Below are 20725 nucleotides of genomic sequence, written 5' to 3' on the forward strand. Positions count from 1 at the left end.
AAAGGTGAGGACAAGGACACAGAATGGATTTGGTGCAGCCTGTGCACCCTTTGGGCAAAACAGTTCATGTCCACTGGTTCTGTAGCGTCATCAATTTTCAAAGGTTATCGTCATTTGTTCCTCTTTGAAATGTCCATAGAGATAACTGGAGCTCTGGCTTATCCCTCAGCTCTGGCAGGACTCAAATGAACTTACTTTGTTTTTGTTGGAAGGGGGAAAGTGGGTCAGGCTGTTTTGGCATTTCAGGCATGGAGTCCTGGTTCTATTGCAGGCCCTGGTCTCCATGGAAATGAAAAATAGTGTTTGTCATGCCTGTTCCTGGATTGAATTCCAAACTCTGGGCTGAACAGAAGCTTCAGGAAAGCCAGGGAGTGGGGGAGTGGGGTGGATGGAGCCTATGGCCACTGTGATGAGAAATCTGTCCTCCTTGGCTTGTGTTGGAAAAGGCAGGCAACCTTTGCCCAGTCCCTGGCCCTCTCTTCACCCATCACCTCTCTGGACCAGAAACACCAGTAAAAGGGTAACTGATACCCTTCTGCCCTTCTCCTTGGCCAAAGACTTTCCATGGACCTTGCCTTTTTGTTAATTGGTCAATTAATAAATTCATCAACAACTGAAGTCACTGCTAAGATCTTCTCCACAAGTAATTTCTTCCAGGCTTAAGTTAACTCCCTAATGAGAATGTATCTAGTATGTACCTGCTGTGTGCTCAGTCGTGTCTTACTCTTTGCAACCCTGTAGACTGTAGCCCGCCAGGCTCCTCTGTCCGTGAATACTGAAGTGGGTTGCCATTTCCTCCTCCAGGGGACCTTCCTGATCCAGGGATCAAACCCAAGTCTCTTGCATCTGCAGGTGGATTCTGTACCACACATCACGTGGGAAGCCCCCATCTAGTATGTACCTAGAAGGCATTAGACAGCTGGCTACAGATGTTTTGGATGGGCTTCTACTATCCTTCATTCCTTTTGTAAGATTTTAAAAAAAAAATTAACTTTCCATAGGTACTTGAACAAGATAGGGATGGAAGAATGAGTCAGTGGAAATTGTTGGCCATAAAAAGTGCCCTGAATTATCTACACAGTAGCTACAGAGATGGGGACCAGTGAGGGACAGCGTGCAGAGAGGGGGTGGGGGCTGGGCCATGTGGACCCTTTGAGCCAATATTGGGGTAACCATTGGCCAGATAGTGAGTCTGGAGAATTGTCGAGCTTCCGTTTGTAAAGTGTCCCTGCCCTTGGTCTGATCTGACAACAATCTAGTTCTGAGTTCTTGGTTCCAAATTTCAAACAGAACCTGTCCCTGAACACTGTGTCTATTTCACCCAAGGGCCCAACTTGGAAAGCCCCCAGGGCATTTCAGCAAGTTTCTAGAACAGAAAAGAGGGAACGAGCTGTTCATCTCTGTCAGAATCTTGGTCTTCTGGCAGTGGAGGGAGACCCACTCTGTGTCACGCTCTGAAGCTGCATTGTATGAATTGTGATAGGAAGGAAGAGCATTATCCTTAACCTTGCTGAAATGTAGTGTGATGCTACATTCTGGCCAAAGTGTGGTGTGCTGCAGTCAGGCTGAGAGAGACCTGCTTTAGCCTAAGTTGGGGAGAGAGCCTCTATGCCATAAACGATGCATGCTGTATGTGCTGAGTCGCTTCAGTTGTGTCCCATTCTGTGACCCCGTTGACTGTAGCCCACCAGGCTCTCCTGTGCATGGGATTCTCCAGGCAAGAATAAAACAGACCAGCAAGAAGTGCCAACAGCAACAAAAGGGCATCTCTTTAGAGGCTGTCTGGCCCCTGTCTTCAACCAGGTAATCACAGTGTGGCATATAAGGCACCACTGGCTTTTTCTCCCTTAAGCAAGGAATTGGACCCAGTGGCAAAGCTGTTGCCAAGTCTAGGTTCTCAAAGAGTGAGCTCTGTACATGGTCACCAGGCGGTCCTCTTAGGGGAACTGGAGTACATTTACTGTCCTTTCAAAACCCCACCCCATCTGCTATCCTGAAAAGCGTAGGGAGGGGGGAATGCCACTGAGACTTCCCCTACTGAGCACCCCATCCAGCTTCCTGCTAACCCCTTGGTGGACAGTCACATCATCTCTCTGGACCTGGGCTTCATCCATAACAGAGAGAGGACTGGATCAGATGAGCCCTTCTGACTCTTTCTCTGGAACAGTCATCCCTGAGACTATGGTTTTGTATTCATGGGTAAAGGAGGCCAAGACCAGGAGCTCCAGGACATTGTAACAAGAACTGAGCAGGCCTGGGAAGGTTTTTGTTGTTTTTTTTCCTAAATGACTTGGTATTTTGCTCTCCAGGGAGGAGAGCCCAAGGGAAGCGTCGAGCCCAATTAGGATTTGTGATTTGGGCCATTTTTCTTCCTCTGCAAAGTTATGATTGGGTCTGCCCTTCCCATCTTCCGTGCTGTGCGCCTTTATGGGTACAGAGCCACCACGTGACAAGCAGGAACATGGAGAGGAATCGAAAATCAACCATCTTCAGGGAATTCTCCTAAACTCTGAATTTGGATCCATTTTAGGTGGACAGCTCTAATGGAGGCATTTGCAGGTAGCATGGAAATTTCATGCAAACGTTATGCAAATACACCTGTGGGCCTTCCTGTCTCAGACACTCGAACATGTGCTATAGGAAAACTCGAAGTGGAGCTGGCTAATTTGCATGGATATTTGCAGTACTGATGAGACTTCCGAATTGTCATAGGGATGGGAGGTGCATGGCTGGATAACAGAATAGTCAGCTGTTGGGAATTAAGGACAACTGGATATCAGAATCAGCTTTAACTCGATGGTACCAAGGGCAGGGAGGGATGAGGTGCTTGCAGTATGGCTGTGGGCAGGGATCTCATGGTTAATTATCCAGCTCCTGCACCAAAAGAAGGTGTGTTGTGTCATGTTATTGGTTAGTCACTAAGTTGTGTCTGACTTTTTGTGACTCCATGGACTGTAGCCCACCAGGCTTCTCTGTCCATGTAATTTCCCAGGCAAGAATACTAGAAGGCATTGCCATTTCCTTTTCTAAGGGATCTTCCCAACCCAGGGATCATACCTGTATCTTCTGTATTGGCAGGCAGATTCTTTACCACTGAGCCACTAGGGAAGTCCATAGTTTTGAGAACCACGCCTTCATGCCCAGCCCCCAGCAACCCTGGGGTCTTCCCCATTGGCAGTTCCTCTGACAAGCTCAAGCGAGTCCAACCACCCAGGAGACACTGAACAGCTAATATTCTAAAGAGAGTTATAAGCAGATTTATCCCTTGATACTTACATGATTGGGATTTTGCACTTCAAGGAAGCATCCCAGTTGGATTTGGTTCCCACGTAGGAAGATCCCCTGGAAAAGGGAAAGGCTACCCACTCCAGTATTCTGGCCTGGACAATTCCATGGACCGCATAGTCCATGGGGTCGCAAATAAACTAGCATGACTGAGCAATTTTCACTAGGAAGTAATAAGGCTTCCATGGTGACTCAGACAGTAAAGAATCCGCCTGCAATGTAGAAAACCCAGGTTCAGTCCCTGGGTCAGGAAGATCCCCTGAAGAAGGGAATGGCTACCCACTCCAGTATTCTTGCCTGAAGAATCCCATGGACAGGGGAGCCTGGAAGGCTACACTCCATGGGGTCGCAAAGAGTCCGACATGATTGAGCAACTAACACTTTCCCTTTGATGGGAAGTAATATTTGGGAGCATTCAAAGCATGTTCATAGACCACTCTGAGGGAAAGGGGCAAGAATAATTATTCCAGTTTTTACAGAGAGGAACAAAAACCTTAATACTATCAGCTCAGAAATATTTATTGAGCATTCATTATGACCTTTCACTGCACGAAAGATCTGTGTCACTTGTGTTACTTAACACAATAGTCCTCTGAGATAGGTATCCATGTTTTTCATTTGTCCCATGAGGAAAATAAGGCTTAGGGGCCAGGTTTGTACAACAAGTTGCAGAGCTGGGCCTCAACCCTGAGCCTGCTGACTCTACACACTGGCATTAATCCTGAGCCTGCAGCGCCCAGGCAGGCCTTCAGCAAACTGTTTCAGTTGAAACTGGCTTTCTAAATTTCTAATCCAATGCTGTATCAGAGTAGGGTGCCCTGGAATGTATCAGGCAGTCTTTTAAAAATTGCCTATACAGCACATTGAAACTGTGACAGCCGTTAAGTTTGATCAGCCAGGTATTTGCAGAACTGGGCCTAGGGGGAACCAGAAAGTGAACATGAAGAATGTGGGGGTGAGGAGGAGGGGTCTGACTGGAGATGAGCCAGGGCTGGAAGGCTCTGTGGCTAGAGAGCCCAGATGGAGCTGCTGGGGGTGGGGCGGCCAGTACATACCTTGAAATCTCTGGGGTAGAAACAGTTGACTTCACTGCAAGCAAACAAGTTAACCTAGATGAGGAGCACTGGGCCTGTTCTGCTTGGGGATCTGAGACTGTGTGGGTAGCTGATCAGGAAGCTGGCTTGCTGGTACTGTCTACCTGGGCCGACACGACCACACCAAGCAGGAAGATGGGAACAGGATGCCAAGCGGACGGAGGCTGTGGCTCCCGTGTCTCCAGTGGGGGTGGGAGATGCAGCCAGGAAAGTCGCTGCAGAAAGCCAAGGGCGTTGGTCCTCTTTCCCTGGGCCCCTGTTTCTTGGGGACTTTAGGCAGACCTAACTGTGGGAAGCCAGGACCAAACTATAGTGTGTGGGACTGTGGTCAGACTTTAGGAAGCACTGTTTGTTAGCAAGGTAACCGGGAGAGGAGTAACATAGTCTTGTTGGAGGTTTGAAAACAGGAGAGATGGGAAGTGAGTGAATGACCTCTGGGCCCCTTGCAATGGGTTAAAAGTGACTAGGGGAGGTCGTCTCAGCTGACCTAATATTGGGGAAAGCTGATGATGACAAGAATCTTTTTTTAAGTATTCACTTACTTACGTCATGCTTCAGAGGCACACAGTTCCTTGTAATGTGCTGTGTACTCCATACTCTTAGATTTTAGGCTTTCATACCTTTGTTCTTGCAGATATTTTGGCTTATTTATTTACATATTTTGATTTTTCAGGAACCTTCTCTTCCTTCTTACTACCATGCCCTTCACCTGGCTCACTCTGACACATTTTCCAGGACCCAGCTTAAGTCCCAAGGACCATATCTTCAAGGCAGCGTTTATGGACCCCTGTCTAAGACGCCTTTCCTCTTTCCTGTCACACTGCTTTTATTAAAATGAGAGGAGCATGTGTCTGGCTCGTCCTGATGATAGTGTCCCAAGCATAAAGATCCTTTCTCACTCACCAGTGTGAACTTGAACGCCTAGGATTATGCCAGGTGCTCAGTGTATGTTTGTAGAACAGAAGACCCAGATAATAAGTTCTGTCACCTAGGCCAGGCACTTAACCTCTATTTCTCAGGTTTCTTATGAGAAATTAAGAGTTGGTTATATTAACTCGAAAATCTACAAGAGGAGTTCTTAGTCCACTAACTCCTCCAACCTTGTCTTCCTTTTCTTTCTACAGCAAATCTACGGTCGTGTTTAGCTTTAAAACCTGCAGATTTTGAAATATAATATATTACTATTGTTAATAAGGATGGCTGAATCAGATTAAAGGTGAATCGTAGAGTTTGTTGGAAAGACAATATTACAGATTATAAGATTCATCAGAATAGGTTTTTTTTTTTTTTTTTTTTTTTCCAGAATAGGTTTTATTTGCTCAGCAGGACAGCTGAATCTGTAGAATGGAGTGCCTTTAAACGAGTTTTAGGGGGAAAACCAAATATCGTATATTAATGCATATATGTGGGATCTGAAAAAAGTGATGTCGATGGTCTTATTTACAAAGCAGAAACAGAGACATGGACATAGAGAACACATGCATTGACACCCAGGCGGGGGAAGGGGGTGGGATGAACTGGGATTGACAGATATGCATTATTGATACTATGTATAAAACAGATAACTAATGAGGACCTACTGCAGAGCAGGGGGAACTCTGCTGAATGCTCCGTGGTGACCTGAATAGGAAAGCAATTCATAAAAAGAGGGGCTTGTGTATAAGTATAGCTGATTCACTTTGCTCTACAGCAGAAACTAACATAAAGCAACTATACCCCAGTAAAAGCTTTTTTAAAAAAATAAGAGTTTTAGGAGGAATTTCCTGGCAGTCCAGTGATCAGGACTTAGCAGATTCCCTGCTAAGGGCCTGGGTTCAGTCTCTGGTCAGGGAACTGAGATCCTGCAAGCCGTGCAGTGTGGCCAACGTGGGGGCGGGGGGAAGCTTAGGAAAAGAGTCTTGTTGCTGTTCAGTCGCTCAGTTGTGACCCCATGGACTCTTTGCAACCCCATGGACTGCAGCATGCCAGGCTTCCCTGTCCTTCACCATCTCTGGAGCTTGCTCAAACTCATGTCCACTGAGTCGGGATGCCAGCCAACCGTCTCATCCTCTGTCATCCCCTTCTCCTCCTACCTTCAATCTTTCCCAGCATCAGGGTCTTTTTCAGTCAGTTGGCTCTTCATATCAGGTGGCCAGAGTATTGGAGCTTCAGCTTCAGCATCAGTCCTTCCAGTCTGGTAAATGTGGTGGTGATTTTGCTGAGTTAGGGCTCTAGTTGCTCCAAGCATTTTCTTCTCATTTAGTGAGGGATCAGAGTGGAGGAGGAGCGTGGGGTAGTGGGTAAGAATGGTTTTGGGGCTCGTCTTGAGTATGAGCATTGTGTGGGAAGGTCTGGTGTAGGGTGGACGAGTAAGGGAGGGATCTGGGGACAAGCCTCAGTGGCTGAGGCAGAGTGTGTGCGGGGAGGAGCGGCCAAGCAAGAGCTCTCAAGGGTACTTGGAGGTGATAGTTGGGGAATTTCTGACCATAGTTTGAAGTTCATGTTATTCCAAGAAGCGTAGAAAACCAGAGAGGGCTTTAACCAGAGAGGGGAGGGCGGCTAAAAATGACAGCTTTACTTTTTGTAAAAAGTTCATTTTGACAGCAACGTAGAGAATGAATGGAAGCGTGGAGGCAGAAAGTTGATTCTTCTTTCTTTCTATTCACCCAGCTCACCATCAGTCCTTGTGATCTATCCTTCATTCGCTTTACTCAGCAAACAAGCATTATTGAATGCTTGGTTCCGAGAACAAGCTCTGTAATCAGTAGGCCCACATTTGATTAGGCCTCTCCTGCCCCTTACCCATCTGTGTGACGCTGGGCACACTACTCACTCTGTCAGTTGGTCAACTTAGCACCTGAAAAGTAGGACTAGTAATACCCCTGAATACTTGGCAGGGTGGTTGGGAAGATTAAATTAGATAATGCTTAATAAGTACTTGCCATTATGCCAGGAGCTCATAAACGTTCATAACCTTAGCTATTTGTGTTCATAGTAGCAGGTTGGTGGTACAAATGTGGGAGCTGTTGTGATCCTGAGGGTTGGTAAAGCCGTGGGTAGTGTGGAGACCTGCCCTGGAAGGAGACTCGGTGCAGATGTTAGCTGAGCTCATCCTGCTAATACTTACAGAGCATCCTGGTGAAAAGGTGAGGAAGGTGCAAAGGCATGTGCCCCCAGGAGTGGGCAGGTCTTCACTTTAACACTAGGCAGAGAGTGATCACTGCTTTGGTCATTTCATTGGTGGAGATTTAGAAAAGGCTTTTGGAGAAGGTGGGGTTGAATTGGGTCCTAAAGGATGAATGGGACTCCATTGGGTAGATGTGAAAGGAGAGTGTGCTTCCTGCACAAGTGGTGAACAGTTGGGGAGTCGGAAAGAGTATGCATGCTAAGAAAACTAGGGGGAGATAAGCAGGCCTGGAAGATAGGAACTCTTGTCTTTTTCTGGCTGCACTGGGTCTTCGTTGTTGCACTCAGGCTTTCTCTAGCTGCGTTGAGCAGAGGCTTCTCTCTGTTGTGACGTGCGGGCTTCTCATTGCTGTGGCTTCTCTTGGTGCAGAGCACAGGTTCCAGGTGCTCAGGTTTCAATAGTTGGGGCTCTTGGGCTTATTGACCTTGAGGCATGTGGAATCTTCCTAGCCCAGGGATCAAATCCATGTCCCCTGCATTGGCAGGTGGATTCTTAGCCACTGGACCACCAGGGAAGTCCAGTGGGGACTCTTTTAAGTGAGTACAAAGAGAAAGTATTGAGGTCTAGGTAATTGTCAAAGGATTTTTGGTAGAGAACTTTAAATTCCATTCTGAGGATTTGAGACTTTAATATGAATGTCAGTAAGAGGGCAGATAGATAGTATCAAGCTTTTATTTAGAAAGACTTTTAAGGACAAAGGTATGAATGGTCACAAAAGAGGGAAGGCAAGAAGAAAACCACTTAGAAGGTTATTAGAAAACTCTAGGGCAGAAGCATTGAGAACTTGAACTAGGACCCTGGGAAAAGAAGGAAAGAACGCATTACAGAACTTTAAGGAAATGGCATTGATGGGATTCAGTGACTCACCTTTTGTGGGGGGGACATGGAAGGGGTGAATTTGCAGCCTGAGAGTCTAGGAAATGGTGGTGCCACTGAGGACGGGCAGTCGTGGGCGGAGGCTTGGGAGGAGAGACCACCTGCCCGGCTCTGAAGCTGAGGTGCTCGTGGGATACCTGTTTAGAGGAAGTGTCATGTTGGGAGCAGGTTGTTGGGCTGAAGCTAACAGGTGTGATCTGGGTCAGAAGCAGGTAGAGGAGTCGTTTGATTCCAGGCATGGTTGAAGTCACCAAAAACAGGAAATGGCTTGGGCGGTGAAGAGCCCACCTTTGGGGAGGAACTGAATTATAGGCGGAAAGGCGAGAGTGGAACTAATTGCTAAGACAGGAAGAGGAATAGGGGAGGTGTGTGTCATCAGGAAGAAGGGGAGAGATTTTCAAGAGCAACACAAATGATCAACAGCCTTATAAGCGCAGAGATGGAAGTGGCACATGAGCATGTGAATTGTCTGTTGATTGACATGTTGAAAGCAGCATCTTCGGGTAGCATATGGAGGGTCAGCTGACACGGGATCACTAAGGGTGGAGGACGTCTCACGGACATGTCTATCCTGGGTGCCTGAGAGTCATGAGGTTTTAGATAGTTGGGGTACATTTCTTCCAGGTTGGGGTTTTTTGCCCACCCCTTGCTTGAATCTTTCCTCAACAGCCACTTATCAGCAGGGATGCAGCGTTTGAGGAAGGATAAAGGGACCTCCTTTCTATTCCCAAGGCTGGAATGACCGTGTGTGAGGATGTCCCTTATCTCAGAAAAAGACGGGAGCCCACCCGTGGGTTCATATGTCTGAGATGGGCTTGGGCAAGGTGTCATCCACTCTCCAGTTAGTCCTTCTCTGAGCACACTGGTTGAGGTTAGGGGCAGAGTTCCTGGCTGATGGTACAGCAGAGCAGTCCTAGGAGATGGTGTCAGCCCTGGAGTACTTGGCTGTGGGTTGAAATTGGCTCGAGAGAAAGGGGGCCACCCTAGGGAGATGAGTGCCTGAGTCTGCTCTTTGGATGGGTCCAGGAATCCACTTGCCACCCTTTTAATGTTCGGCTTTTCCAGCTGAGGGAAAGGAACGTAATTTCCTTTCTCCAGGTTTTGTCGTAGTGGATGAGTTTAGAAGCAGAGGGTAAGGATGTTGGGAATGTGGTGAGACCTGGAAGAGCTGCTTGTTGTAAATCCTAGTTGTTGTTGGTACTGTAATGAGTTTCAAATTCTGTTCGGGGATAAAGCACAGCATTGGGCCACACGTGTCTCCACACATCTTCTCGGATTCGTTTTTCCCTTTTGTTTCTTCTCTGCATCAGCTTCCTTCTTCTTTTTTTTTTTTTTTTTTTCTGCATCAGCTTCCTTCCAGGAGTCAAAGGCTCACCCTCGCCCCACGGCTGCCCTCCTCCCACACTTGCTGGTTGGGGCTTTGGGGCTCACCTCCTGTCCTCTCTGCCGAGGATCCTCAGGTGGAAGGTTCTGCCCAAAGGGTATAGTTTTCATTGCAAATGGATCCAGTGGGCCATCTGAGGTTGCAGCTGGATCTCCATGCAAATGGCAGCGTTCCCCAGCCTGCACTCCACTCGCTTAGGGAGGGCCCAGAGTGTTTCCTGGGGCCCTGACGGCCTTGGATCTGGCAGTGCCCAAAGCCCGACGCTGCCCTGACTGCCCGCTTCTTCTCAGCCCCTCCCCTTGTGCTTCTTTGGCCTTCCTGTCTCCTGTGTGTTTTCTGTCTCTTCCCTATGTAACCTTTCCTTTCCCCATCTCTTTGCTTTCTCCATTTTCTCAAAGCAAAGCAAACAACTGTTAGAACTTGGCTGCATCGAGTTTTCCTCTCTTCTTCCTTCCTTCATCTCCTCTAGTCCTTTAAGAACACAAGATAAATATTTATAAAGTGCACAAGCCTTGGTATGAGGGGATTTGGTGGGTGTATAAGGTAGTTGTTGGAAATGAATTTGGGGGAGGGGACATGGCATGTGAGTACTTCCGCTGTGTTTACCTTTGCCATGGGCAAGGGGAGCAGGAATAACAGCTTGCAAGGAAATAGAAGTGTGGGCGAGTTTCAAGCCAGAAGACCCAGATTTTGTTTCTAAGCCTCTGTGATCAGAGGACACTTGGTTCTCTTTGCCATGCACTGGTCTTTATTTTAAAAATAGGAATTGTGGCACTTGTCATTACTACCTTGGTGAAATGATTCCTTAAATGCTTTGGAAAGTGGGATTATTTTTGTTATTTTTATGGGCAGATAACTCTGAGGCAAAATGTAGAACCTGAATTTTGTAGCATATATAAAATGAGCTGATAGTATTGATATGATTTCTAATGAGTCTCTCAGCTCTTATATTCCGTTTTCCCTAGACAATTCTTGGCATATAATGGAGGGAGAGGGTGGGTCCTAACAAAATTTGGTGGATGGACAGACAGATGGACGGCTGGATGAACGAATCTCTGAGTGTCTAATTGCCCTACTTACCCCTTCCTACTGCTATTTCCATTTCACGTGGGCACCACCGCCCCCTCCTGGCCAGCAGCAGTATTACGGTGCAGTCCATAGGTGGGCCCTAGCTGGGCCCTTTCGTCCCTGTTTCTCCCCAGCCCCAAACCCTGGCTCCCTGAGCTGGCTCCTTGGGACCTGTCTTGGCCCTCAATTACTGACAGCTTGTCTTTCCTGCCCCTCCCTGTCACCCCACTACCTCTCCGTCTGCCCCTGCAGCACTGCCAGTAACTCCAACCGCAGCACGCCAGCCTGCTCCCCCATCCTCCGGAAGCGGTCTCGCTCACCAACCCCGCAGAACGTAGACGGAGACACCATGGTGGAGAAGGGCTCAGATCACTCCTCGGACAAGTCGCCATCCACTCCGGAGCAGGGCGTGCAGCGCAGCTGCTCCTCGCAGTCCGGCCGCAGTGGTGGCAAAAACTCCAAGGTGAGCCTGACCCGCCGGCCACTCTGTCCTTGCTCAGTAGCTGGCTGCAGGGAGGCTGGTGTTGGGGGAACAGTGAGGTAGAGAACCCCTTCGTAGAGGGACCTGACGTGATTGACCAGCCCTAGTATCCCAGAGAGAGCCTCTGTTCTGTGAGGTGAGAGTGGGAGGCAGGGGAGAACCCCTATTAAGTCTTGATCTTCTTAGCTTAACCCTCAGAGAAGCCCCGGGAGCTAGTAAAAGGATTCCACAATGACCACTGTCTCTCATTAGGGGCAAGGGAGGCTCACAAGCCTTGAGATTTGGAGGAGGGGAGCTCGGGGGGTTAGAGGGAGTCGTCTCTTCAACACTGCTGCCTTTTCCAAATTTGGTGTGGAAGGGAACATTATTTGGGACAAATACAGTTGTGGGGAAGGGAGTCCTCAGGGACCGTTGCAGAATGCTGTATTGACCTTGGCCTTGGCCATCACCCAGCCTTACCTTCGGTAATAACCCACCTGGTACCCACCTGGCCAAGAAGAGGGCGACAGGGCTGTCCACCCCTCTCAAGTATGTCCTTGTTACCACCTGAGCCCCCGTTTGCCTAAAGGGGCCTGGGCTACTTATGCTTCCACAAAGAGTCCTCCGCCCCCGCCTTTAGTCCTTTGGGAGGCAGATGATGTCTCTGCCTTGATGCTCCTTAAAAGAGCTTCTCTTTCCCTCTTGACTCATAGACCCTGGGGAGGGGAGGAGACCCCGGGAGGCTCGGGAGCTGGCATCCCAGCTGAATTTGTCTTTTGATTTCTTGTTCTTCCTCTTCTTCCCCACCATCCCCCAAATACCTTCTTTGCATGCATGGTCTTAGTCTCACAAGCGCCTCTCAAAAGTAAGCCATCTTTTGTCTCTGTCTTCCGTCTCCCCTCCGGTGTTGAACTGTCTGTAGTGCTCGGCACCCCGCCCTCCACCCCCTGCCCAGTTTGGCCCATGTGTCTTGCTTGGTCCCTTTCCCAGAAGGGCCAGCCCCACTGCCCGTGGCAGGCTGGCTGAGGTCACCAAGGGACCATTCCCACTGCACCCAGAGTCGGAGAACAGACCCACCCCCATCCTCCCCACCCCACCCCTAACCCCATCTCTGCCTGCTCCCCAAACACTGCCTCGGCGGGAAGTCTGTCCCCTCCTTACATGGTGCCGTTGAGAAGCAGAGTCCTGCCGGGGCTTAGTTTCATTCCTTTGGGGAAGAGAGGCTCCAGATCTGGTGGAGCAGTGGGACCTCATGCCCGCTGCTCAGGTGAGTTGATTGAAGCTCACAGATTCCCCTACGTGAGTTCCCTGACGCAATAGAGCGACCCTAGGAGCTCACCTTAGCCACTCCTTCCTTCTGCTTGCTCAGCCTGAGCGCCCCTTACTGCTTCCACCCGCTGTCCAGCCTGCGGCTCGTGGTGGTCTTAGGATCCTGGCCCATGATCAGAGGGGAACGTTTATCCCAGAGGGCGTGGTGCCAACACTGTAAGGTCATGGACATAGACAGCCCCTGCCAGGCCCTGCATAGATATGACCAGGTCAGGGAGCCTGTGCCAAGAGTCTACCCAGGACCCCAGGATTTGAGAGGCCTGAGGAGAACTCAGAGGGAGTGGAGGGTGAATAGTAGGTGTTTCCGAACAGCGGGGCTCAGGGGATGATACCCACAGGGGAAGCGGGTGGCTACCGCCTAGAGAAAAGAGAGCTGAGAGGTGAACTTAATTATAGTTTCAAGCCTCTGTTTGGGGGAGCAGCCGGATGAACAGCTGTTCCGCTTCCTGAGGGGTGAACAAGAGGTTACAGTGCTAATCCTGCAGTCTGTGACCTTGAGGGTAAAAGCTCATCTTAGCTCTAAGGATTTTGAACGACGGCTGCTGGCTATGGGCAGGAGAAGGAAAATGTGCCTGAGCAGGCCCCCAGGAGTCTGCTGTGGGTTTCGGAGCTTAACAGTGCAGGGCTGTATGGGTCGGATGGGGTCTGGAGATGACCTCTGTCCACCCCTCCAGAATGCCTCACCCCGTTGGCTGGTGAGAGGGCAGATGTTGCTGGACAAGGCGTCTGGTTATTGTTCCTCTGCCTCTGGCCACAGGGTGTGTACCTTCACCATCCTGAGGTCAAGCTCCGAGCCTCCTCACCCTCTCACCCCTGTGCCAAGGCACTCAGTGAGCAGACACTTCCTATGGTCGATAGCACTCACCAAGTGCCTCATTTGGTCAGGTGATGAGGCTGGAAGGAGCATCCAATAACGAGGATTTTTAAAACTTGTAAGCGGTAGATCTTCTGTAAGAAAGGAATATGAAGACCAGATTCCCACCCCCAGGCAGCGACCAGTCTGGGAAGAGAGATAAGAAACACAGATTATCCACATTGTTTGTTCCGAGATTATCCACAAACCAAACCTGACCTTAAGGACCACAGGAGTACTTGGGATGCTCCGTGAATTCAAAGGCAGGGGAGAGCTCATGTCTGAGGCTAGGAGCTGGTGCCCAGAGCTGGGCTAGAACTCCCAGTAGGGTTGTGGAGGGGCACAACAGGGCCTCAGCAGGGACCAGGACCTGAGTGTAGATCCAGAGTGCATCTCTGCCCCTTTCCTGCTGAGGAGCTGAAGGAGGAAGGAACGAGCTCCCCACCTCCCCACCCCATTCATCATTGATACCCCAGCAGTTAACAAGGACTGACGTTGGGGGAGGGTACCCTGCCACCCCAGAGGGACGTGGTTGCAGCCGTGGTCGGTCTGGGACAGACTTCGAAGATGACTTATGAGGACCAGTATAGAAATCAGGTTCTGCACAGGTCAGGGCCTGGAGCAGAGAGCGAGGGAAAGCTACAAGGGGGAGAGAAAGAGAGAAGAAGGGTCTTGTGGTGGGAACACCTCATCCCTCCATGGAGCATTTTCTCAGGTTGACCACATGTACCCACAGGGAGGGGTCTGGCAGCTAGAGCTACCGTCACTGTTCTCACAGCCAGGCCACCTCTCTCCCTGCGTCACCTCCACCTTTTAGGGGAGATGACCTCATATACTCTTCAGACAGACTGGATCGTGCCCCCACTTTTCCCTGGAGCCAGACCTCACAGTGTCTGTCTCCCCTTCCCCGCACCCGCATTTCCTTGTGTGTTAATACGTTGGAGTTGGACTAGGTAGCTGGGGAGGTCTCGCTCCTGTGACTCTGTAGCTATCCTGCTGCAGCTGACCCTGGCTGGGGCAGCCCTGCCCGGAGCCCAGGGCTGGACATCAAGGCCCAGTTCTGTTCCAGGACCCTTTAGTTGGTGCCATGCCCCAGCTTCCTCTCTGTAGTGCTGACCTGTGGCCACCAGGGGGAGCCCCTCAGCCATCGCCTGCCCCACCAGCTCCTGAACTGGGTACCAGGGCTGTCTGGTAGGACCCAGGCCAGTCCCTGCCTGGCCCCGCATTGTGGCTCCCTGCGCTGGGTGTGCGGTGTCACAGGCTCTGTGGCTCTGGTGTGCCTTTAACTTTTTGACTCTTGCCCTGTTTTTCTATCCTAATTTTTTTGGTTTCCTTTCCAGTATGACAGACTTTACCTGATCAAAGTAAGAAACTGTTCTTTGCTCCCTACTCCTAGAACTGTAGCGTTCCTCTGTCCCTCCCCTGCCCCCATCCCATCTCCAGACTCCTGGGCCTTTGCACTGGGGAGATGTGTAAGGAAGTCGCTGTTTCCAGGGGCCTTGGGGTCCCCCAGAGGCTTGTTCTGCAGACTTCTAGGAAAAGCATAGAAGCCTGCTCAGCTCAGCCCTCACCCAGCAGCTGTCTTTGGGGCAGTTTTCCTGATGTCCCCTCCTCCCCTCCTGGCTAAATCCACTAATACATAACCTGTTAGAAAGCCCTTGCCCACTCCTTCGTTCTGTTCTTCCCCCACGCCCAGCCCTCTCTGCACCGGAGGACAGAGGGGGCTGAGAACCTGCTGGCCGGGGACCTCACGGGTCCAGGGGACACTCGCCAGGTCCACTGGGCCTGGCCTCGGCCCTGTGAGTCAGGTCCTCCTGGCCCAGCAGCTTCTTTAGGACTCATTCCTCAAAAGCAGAGCCACGGGGATTGAACTTGCCCTTGCAAGGCTGATTGGATTTCAGGGACTCATGCCCACATGGCTCTTCCCAGGGGCTGCTGTGGATTTGGCCAGAGGGCTAGACACTCTCAGTGGTGACAGGTAACCAGCTGCCCAGAGATTGCTGGATGGAGGCAGAGTCTTAAGACAGAGGGACAAAAGTCCTTGCTCTGTGTATCTGACATGGCAGTACCTGCAAACCCATATTCTTATCCCCAGTTTACACAAGCAGGTAACATACAGAGGTGCCACCCAGTGAGACAAGAGAGGGCCCAGCTTCCCTGGTGCAGGCTCTCAGTTGTCCTGAATCTCCTCGTTCTAGACAGATTCAGAAGGGTTGGTTTGGTGAAACACAGGCACACTGCAGGCACTTGAGGCCAGCGGCTCCTAGAATGTGCCTTTCTACTGTTGAGAGGCATTCTCGTGGATACCTGCACAGCCTCATGCCCTGTGAGCTCAGAACCAGGACCCAGGGATTTTGGTGCCCTAAGATGCAGGTAGGGGTTCCCTGGTGGCTCAGTGGTAAAGAATCTACCTGCAATGCAGAAGACGTGGGTTCAGTCCCTGGGTCTGGAAGATCCCCTGGAGAAGGAAATGGCAACCCACTCCAGTATTCTTGCCTGGAAGATCCCGTGGACAGAGAAGCCTGGTGAGCTACAGTCCATGGGGTCACAAAGAGTTGGACATGACTTAGCAACTAGACAACAACAAGGTGCAGGTAAAGTCTGACACAGCCTCCTTGCCCCATCCTCTCTCCTCCAGGATGACTAGAGGCTAATTTTCAGTCCACAGTTCCCTTGTGGTAATAACTCCCTTGATGATGGAAACATTGGTTTTGAACATTTGGGCTTGGGTTGGAGGAGAAGACAAGGCTGTAGTGGGAATATGTGACTCCCAGATGGGGCCATGCGGACAGGTTTTGTTGGAAGATGACTATGAGAGCATCCTGCAGAGAGAAGAGGGTTGAGATCCTGCCCTGCTGTCTGCCCCCTGGCCATTGAGATAGGGTGTGGAGATGAGCAGAGCCACTGAGAGGCGGCACCCCCGCAATGCCTGTCCTTGCCTTGCTGACGCTCTTCCTCTTCAGAGTGAAGGGCTCCACGGAGTTCTGGCAGGATGGGGTTGCCAGCAGAGGGAGCAATGGCATGACCAGGCTTCATCTCTGCAGTCACATTCACCTCTGGGCTCCACCAGACACCACACAGCAGACCTCCTGGGACATTGGCTGCCTCCTCCTTCCCTGATGAGTCAGACCGCATAGGACGAGGTGGACAGGATAGAGGTTGCTGACTGCACCCAGGGTCCACACCTCTCATGCACAGCCCTACCTTGGAGGGCCCAACCACAGTGAAGCAGAGGTTACAGTCCTGCAGATCATGAGGCTTTTCTCTTTTACCAGTGCATATAGAAGTCACGTTTACCCTGTGCCTCATCCTGTCGAGTGTACAATAGCATTCTGTTTAAAATAGCAGTGTACGTTTAATTAAATTACAATTAAAAATAAAATGTTAATTAAAATGTAATGCTGTAGGCAAAATGACATCAATAGACTTGCTTGACATGGGACTGCCGTACACCTTCAATTTGTTAAAAAAAAAAAATGCAATATCTTCAAAGTGCAATCAAACGAGATGTGTGTGTAGTTAAGATGTGGACCCGCAGACAAAGCTTCCTTGCACCCAGCCATTCTCCTCCTGAACCACACCCTTGGCAAAGTTTCTAAAACTGAAAATACTCCAGTCTACCCAAGCTGAACCTGTCGGATCAGCCCCTCGAGGCAGGGGGCCTAGGCAGGTGTGTGTTTGTCTATCTCCGTCTGCCTGTCTGTCTGTCTTCAGGTGGGCCATATGTGAGGGACTCCTGGCCTGTGAGATGGAAGATGGACTAGGCACAATCTTACTCATCCCTCCTCTTTCCCTAAAAAAACTTCCCATTCCCGTGAGAATGAGCAGCCTTTCTAGCAGGGCTGGGAATGGAGGGCACCTGCATGGTGGGGTTGGGTCGGACCGGCTGTGTTGGTATTGACTTAGAGCCTCACAAAGTCAGGAAGGACCTTTAGCAATTACGTGCTTCACCTGTCCTCCCAAGGCAAAGCCCCAACCACTTCTTGGCCACTGTCTCTTTGCGGATCAGCCAGTTGGGCGGAGGGAAGAATTTGCCCAGTTGGAGGGAAGTTTCTAGCGATCCCTTGGATCCCCAACCCCAGAGGGTCCCGCCCAGACTTTCCGAGGGGCTGACGTGGAGCAGACGGCTGTGTTAGTCTCCGTGGGTACTTTGCTTCTGATCAGGGACCATTGGGGACTGGGTCTCGGATGCCTGCAGCGCATCCCTCCCCCCACCCCACCCCCATCGGAAGAGCCTTGTGATGGGGTCGACTCCCTCCCAGTCAAGCTCTCGCTGGTGCTGCGCTGCCTGCCACCCCAGCCACGGGGGCTTCCAGCATGGACTGCTCCCTGGGCCTCCTTTCGGGAGCTGTCTTGAGAAAGGAGGACCCTTGCGCCCCGCCCCGAGCAGCAACACGGGGGCCTTGAGCTGCCTTGGGATTCCTCCTCCCCGCCCGCCCTCCGCTGTCTGTGTACCTTCCCCCTGGAGCCAGGAGTACTCTGGCCGCTCCTGCCACCTCTCCCCCCACTAACTTTGCTTCTCTTTTACTTTGTTCTTTCAGAAAAGCCAGAGCTGGTATAATGTAAGTATCCCTTTTCTCTTCTTGTTGGGCGCGTGGGTGGGGATGGCTGTGCTTAGGGGATGGAGTAGTGGGGGCGCACTGTGGTCTCCCTGTGGGCTTGGAGCCTAGAACAGTGGGCTTTGCCCTTGACCAGCGCCCTCCCTCAAAAACCAGACCACAGTTACCTTCTGTAGCAGGGCAGGACTGCTGGTGAGGTGGGGGGTGGGGGATGGACTGTCTCCCCGAACCCCCACCCCTACCCCCGGATCCTGGACACCCTCCAGCCCTGATGGAGGAGACCAGGCTGGGGAGGCCCCCCCGCCAAAGGGCAGATAGGACTTGGGACGGGGACCATCATCCTGGGGCCTGATCTTAAGGCCAAGTTTTCCTTCCTTTTACCAAGACATTTGGAGGAAAAAACAAGCAGCCAGAAACCTTTTCGTTTAGCAGAGGCTGGCTAATGTAACAGAATGTGACTTCTGCCCTGGGGTCACCTCAGTCGACCCCCGGCATGCTCCACCCAGAGCACAGCCCGCGTCCCTGGGGTCGCTCCAGCCAGGAGCTCCTACTGGGAGGCCAGCTATGGAGTAAGCAGCCCCTGTAGAGGCCACATCCTCTGGGTCACAGAGCTGGGGCCAAGGGTCTCAAACTCGCCCCTGAAGAGCCACAGGCTGAAGTCTCAGCCGCCTGCCCCGTCCTACTGCACTCTCCTGCCCTGCGGATGGACGGGCGGTTCACAGCCGCCAGCTGGTCTCCAGCCATGCCTTCCATCCCGGAGCCTGCTCTTCCCCAAGCTTCCCCAGTCTTGTGGAAGCATCTTCCCTGCTCTCCTGATACCAGGGCAGGTTGCATGGTGGACCTGGGGACGATGTGGGAGCAGGCGGCTGAGAGACAGACTTGGAGGATGCTCTGGTGCCGGGGAGGAGGGGAGAGGCTTGGGTTCCATGTGGACGCTCCGGTCAGAGTCACTGTGTATGTGTGTGGCAGGCGGGGGAGTGTTTTCCCACATGGCTCAACAGTTCCCCCAGCATCAAGCAGCCAGCGGTCAGCTCCTGTAGCTTCCGACCCACTGCTGCTCAGCGGACTGGCCCTGAGATAGGACTGTTGTATCCCTGCCCTGGCATCACAATGGCACAGACAAGGAGGTTGGGCTGCGCGGGTAGGAGGGGAGTTGAGGGCCGAGATGGCCCGCCTGGAGGAGAAGCCTGCCTGGGGCTGCAGCCCCTCAGCCCCCTGGGCCAACTGTGGTCTTCACCTGGGCTCATGGCCGCCCCATGGCTTAGGGCTGACATCCCAGGGGGGAGAGGAGCTCGCTGTCTGTGGGAGGTGAGGCTGGAGAATGCTTTCCTGGGAGTGGGTGGGACCTCCAGCATCCTTTCCCTCATGGAATCTTCCACCCCCTGGGGTGGGGGTGGGGGGGCTATTGTAAAATTAGTGCCTCACAGGGGACCGGGAAACACGTAGCTGCAGACCCATGAGACCGTTAAAATGACCGGATTTGAACACGCAGGGCCTCGTCCCTGTTGCGTTCCCTCTCCCCTGCTCCTCTCTTTTCTTTCCAGTAGGCTTTTCCGTTCTTTCTCCCGTTGCCTTCCCTAGAGTCCTTCCCTCCCCTTTCCTGGCTGACTCCTCTCCATTTTCGTCTCTCCACCTCCGCTTGCCGCTCCTTTCTGGCTCAGTTATCCTGACTGGCTGTCTCTTTCTCTCTGATTCTAACGGATTTTCCTCCCTCCCACCCTTTCACCTCTAATCTCTCCCTCAGCCCCGCTCAGAAGACCTGGTGCCCGAGCCCTCAGCAGAGCAACAGGCTAGAAATAGGTGCTGCTGCTGGGCTGGATGATGGAGGTGGGCCAGCTGCCCTGTGGGGTCAGGGGGTTCTGCTGGCAGATGAGCGAGAGGTGGCAGAGCTGGGCAGACAGATTCTTCACCACTGAGCCACCTGGGAAGCCCACCCAGATGTACCAGCGTGCTTATCCACGGGCACGGCCTGAGTGTGGCTGTGCTCCTAGGCCGAATGGTCTGGCTCGATCAGGAAGCCAGGTCCTGGGGGCTTCCCCGACTGGAGCCTGAGCTCAGCCTCCTGAGCCCATGCACACGGGCGTGCCGGGCCCCGCCCCCAACGGAGCACTGTGCTGTGTCAGCGCCTGCATGCCAAGGCCCCACCAGGAAGCTTCCCTTCAACGCCCTCTCCCCAGCACTGCCCCCAGTGTTCCCTTCCTGGTTTCTCAGGAGGTGCTTGCTGGGCCTCTGTTGCTCTGACCCGGTTCTCTTTTTGCTGCATCTACTTGGCCCTCACATGTCACCTCTGTGTTGCCCTGAGGCGGCCAGACTCGGATCATCAGGAAGGAGGTGGGTGACTCCCCCTCAGCTCCGCCCTCAGCCCTCCCTGGCCCCTCTCCTGACACTGGTGGTGACTCTCCGGCTGCTCTGCTGCCCAAGGCTCCATTGTTGGCTCTGGAAGTCCTTTGGCTGAGCAGAGGCCTTGTCGTCCTCAGCCCCGGGGACAGTTAGAAGTGCCTGGTCGGATCCAGGACAGGGAGGGTCAGCACAGACTTGCTGACTGCTGCAAGAACGTCTCCAGCCCGTTGGCATGGCCTGGGTCTGATAAGAGAGGAAGCCGACCCAACGCCTCCCTGCCCTCTGCCCCAGCCTCTGCCTCTACCTCTACC

At 51.9% G+C, this 20725-nt stretch overlaps 1 protein-coding gene across 4 annotated transcripts in view; it reads left to right on the forward strand.

Annotated features, from left to right (window-relative positions):
* The window catches only part of GRAMD1B (GRAM domain containing 1B), a 186336-nt gene that overhangs the window by 126619 nt on the left and 38992 nt on the right, over window positions 1-20725 (forward strand). For all 4 annotated transcript variants that reach the window (XM_040258245.1, XM_040258247.1, XM_040258246.1 and 1 more), the window contains 2 exons: window positions 11126-11336; window positions 18057-18077. In XM_040258245.1, the coding sequence (XP_040114179.1) occupies window positions 11126-11336; window positions 18057-18077 (232 nt within the window). The remainder of the gene's footprint in view (window positions 1-11125; window positions 11337-18056; window positions 18078-20725) is intronic.

The sequence above is a fragment of the Oryx dammah genome, unplaced genomic scaffold (genome assembly GCF_014754425.2).
Source record: "Oryx dammah isolate SB20612 unplaced genomic scaffold, SCBI_Odam_1.1 HiC_scaffold_17, whole genome shotgun sequence".
Lineage (NCBI taxonomy): Eukaryota > Metazoa > Chordata > Mammalia > Artiodactyla > Bovidae > Oryx > Oryx dammah.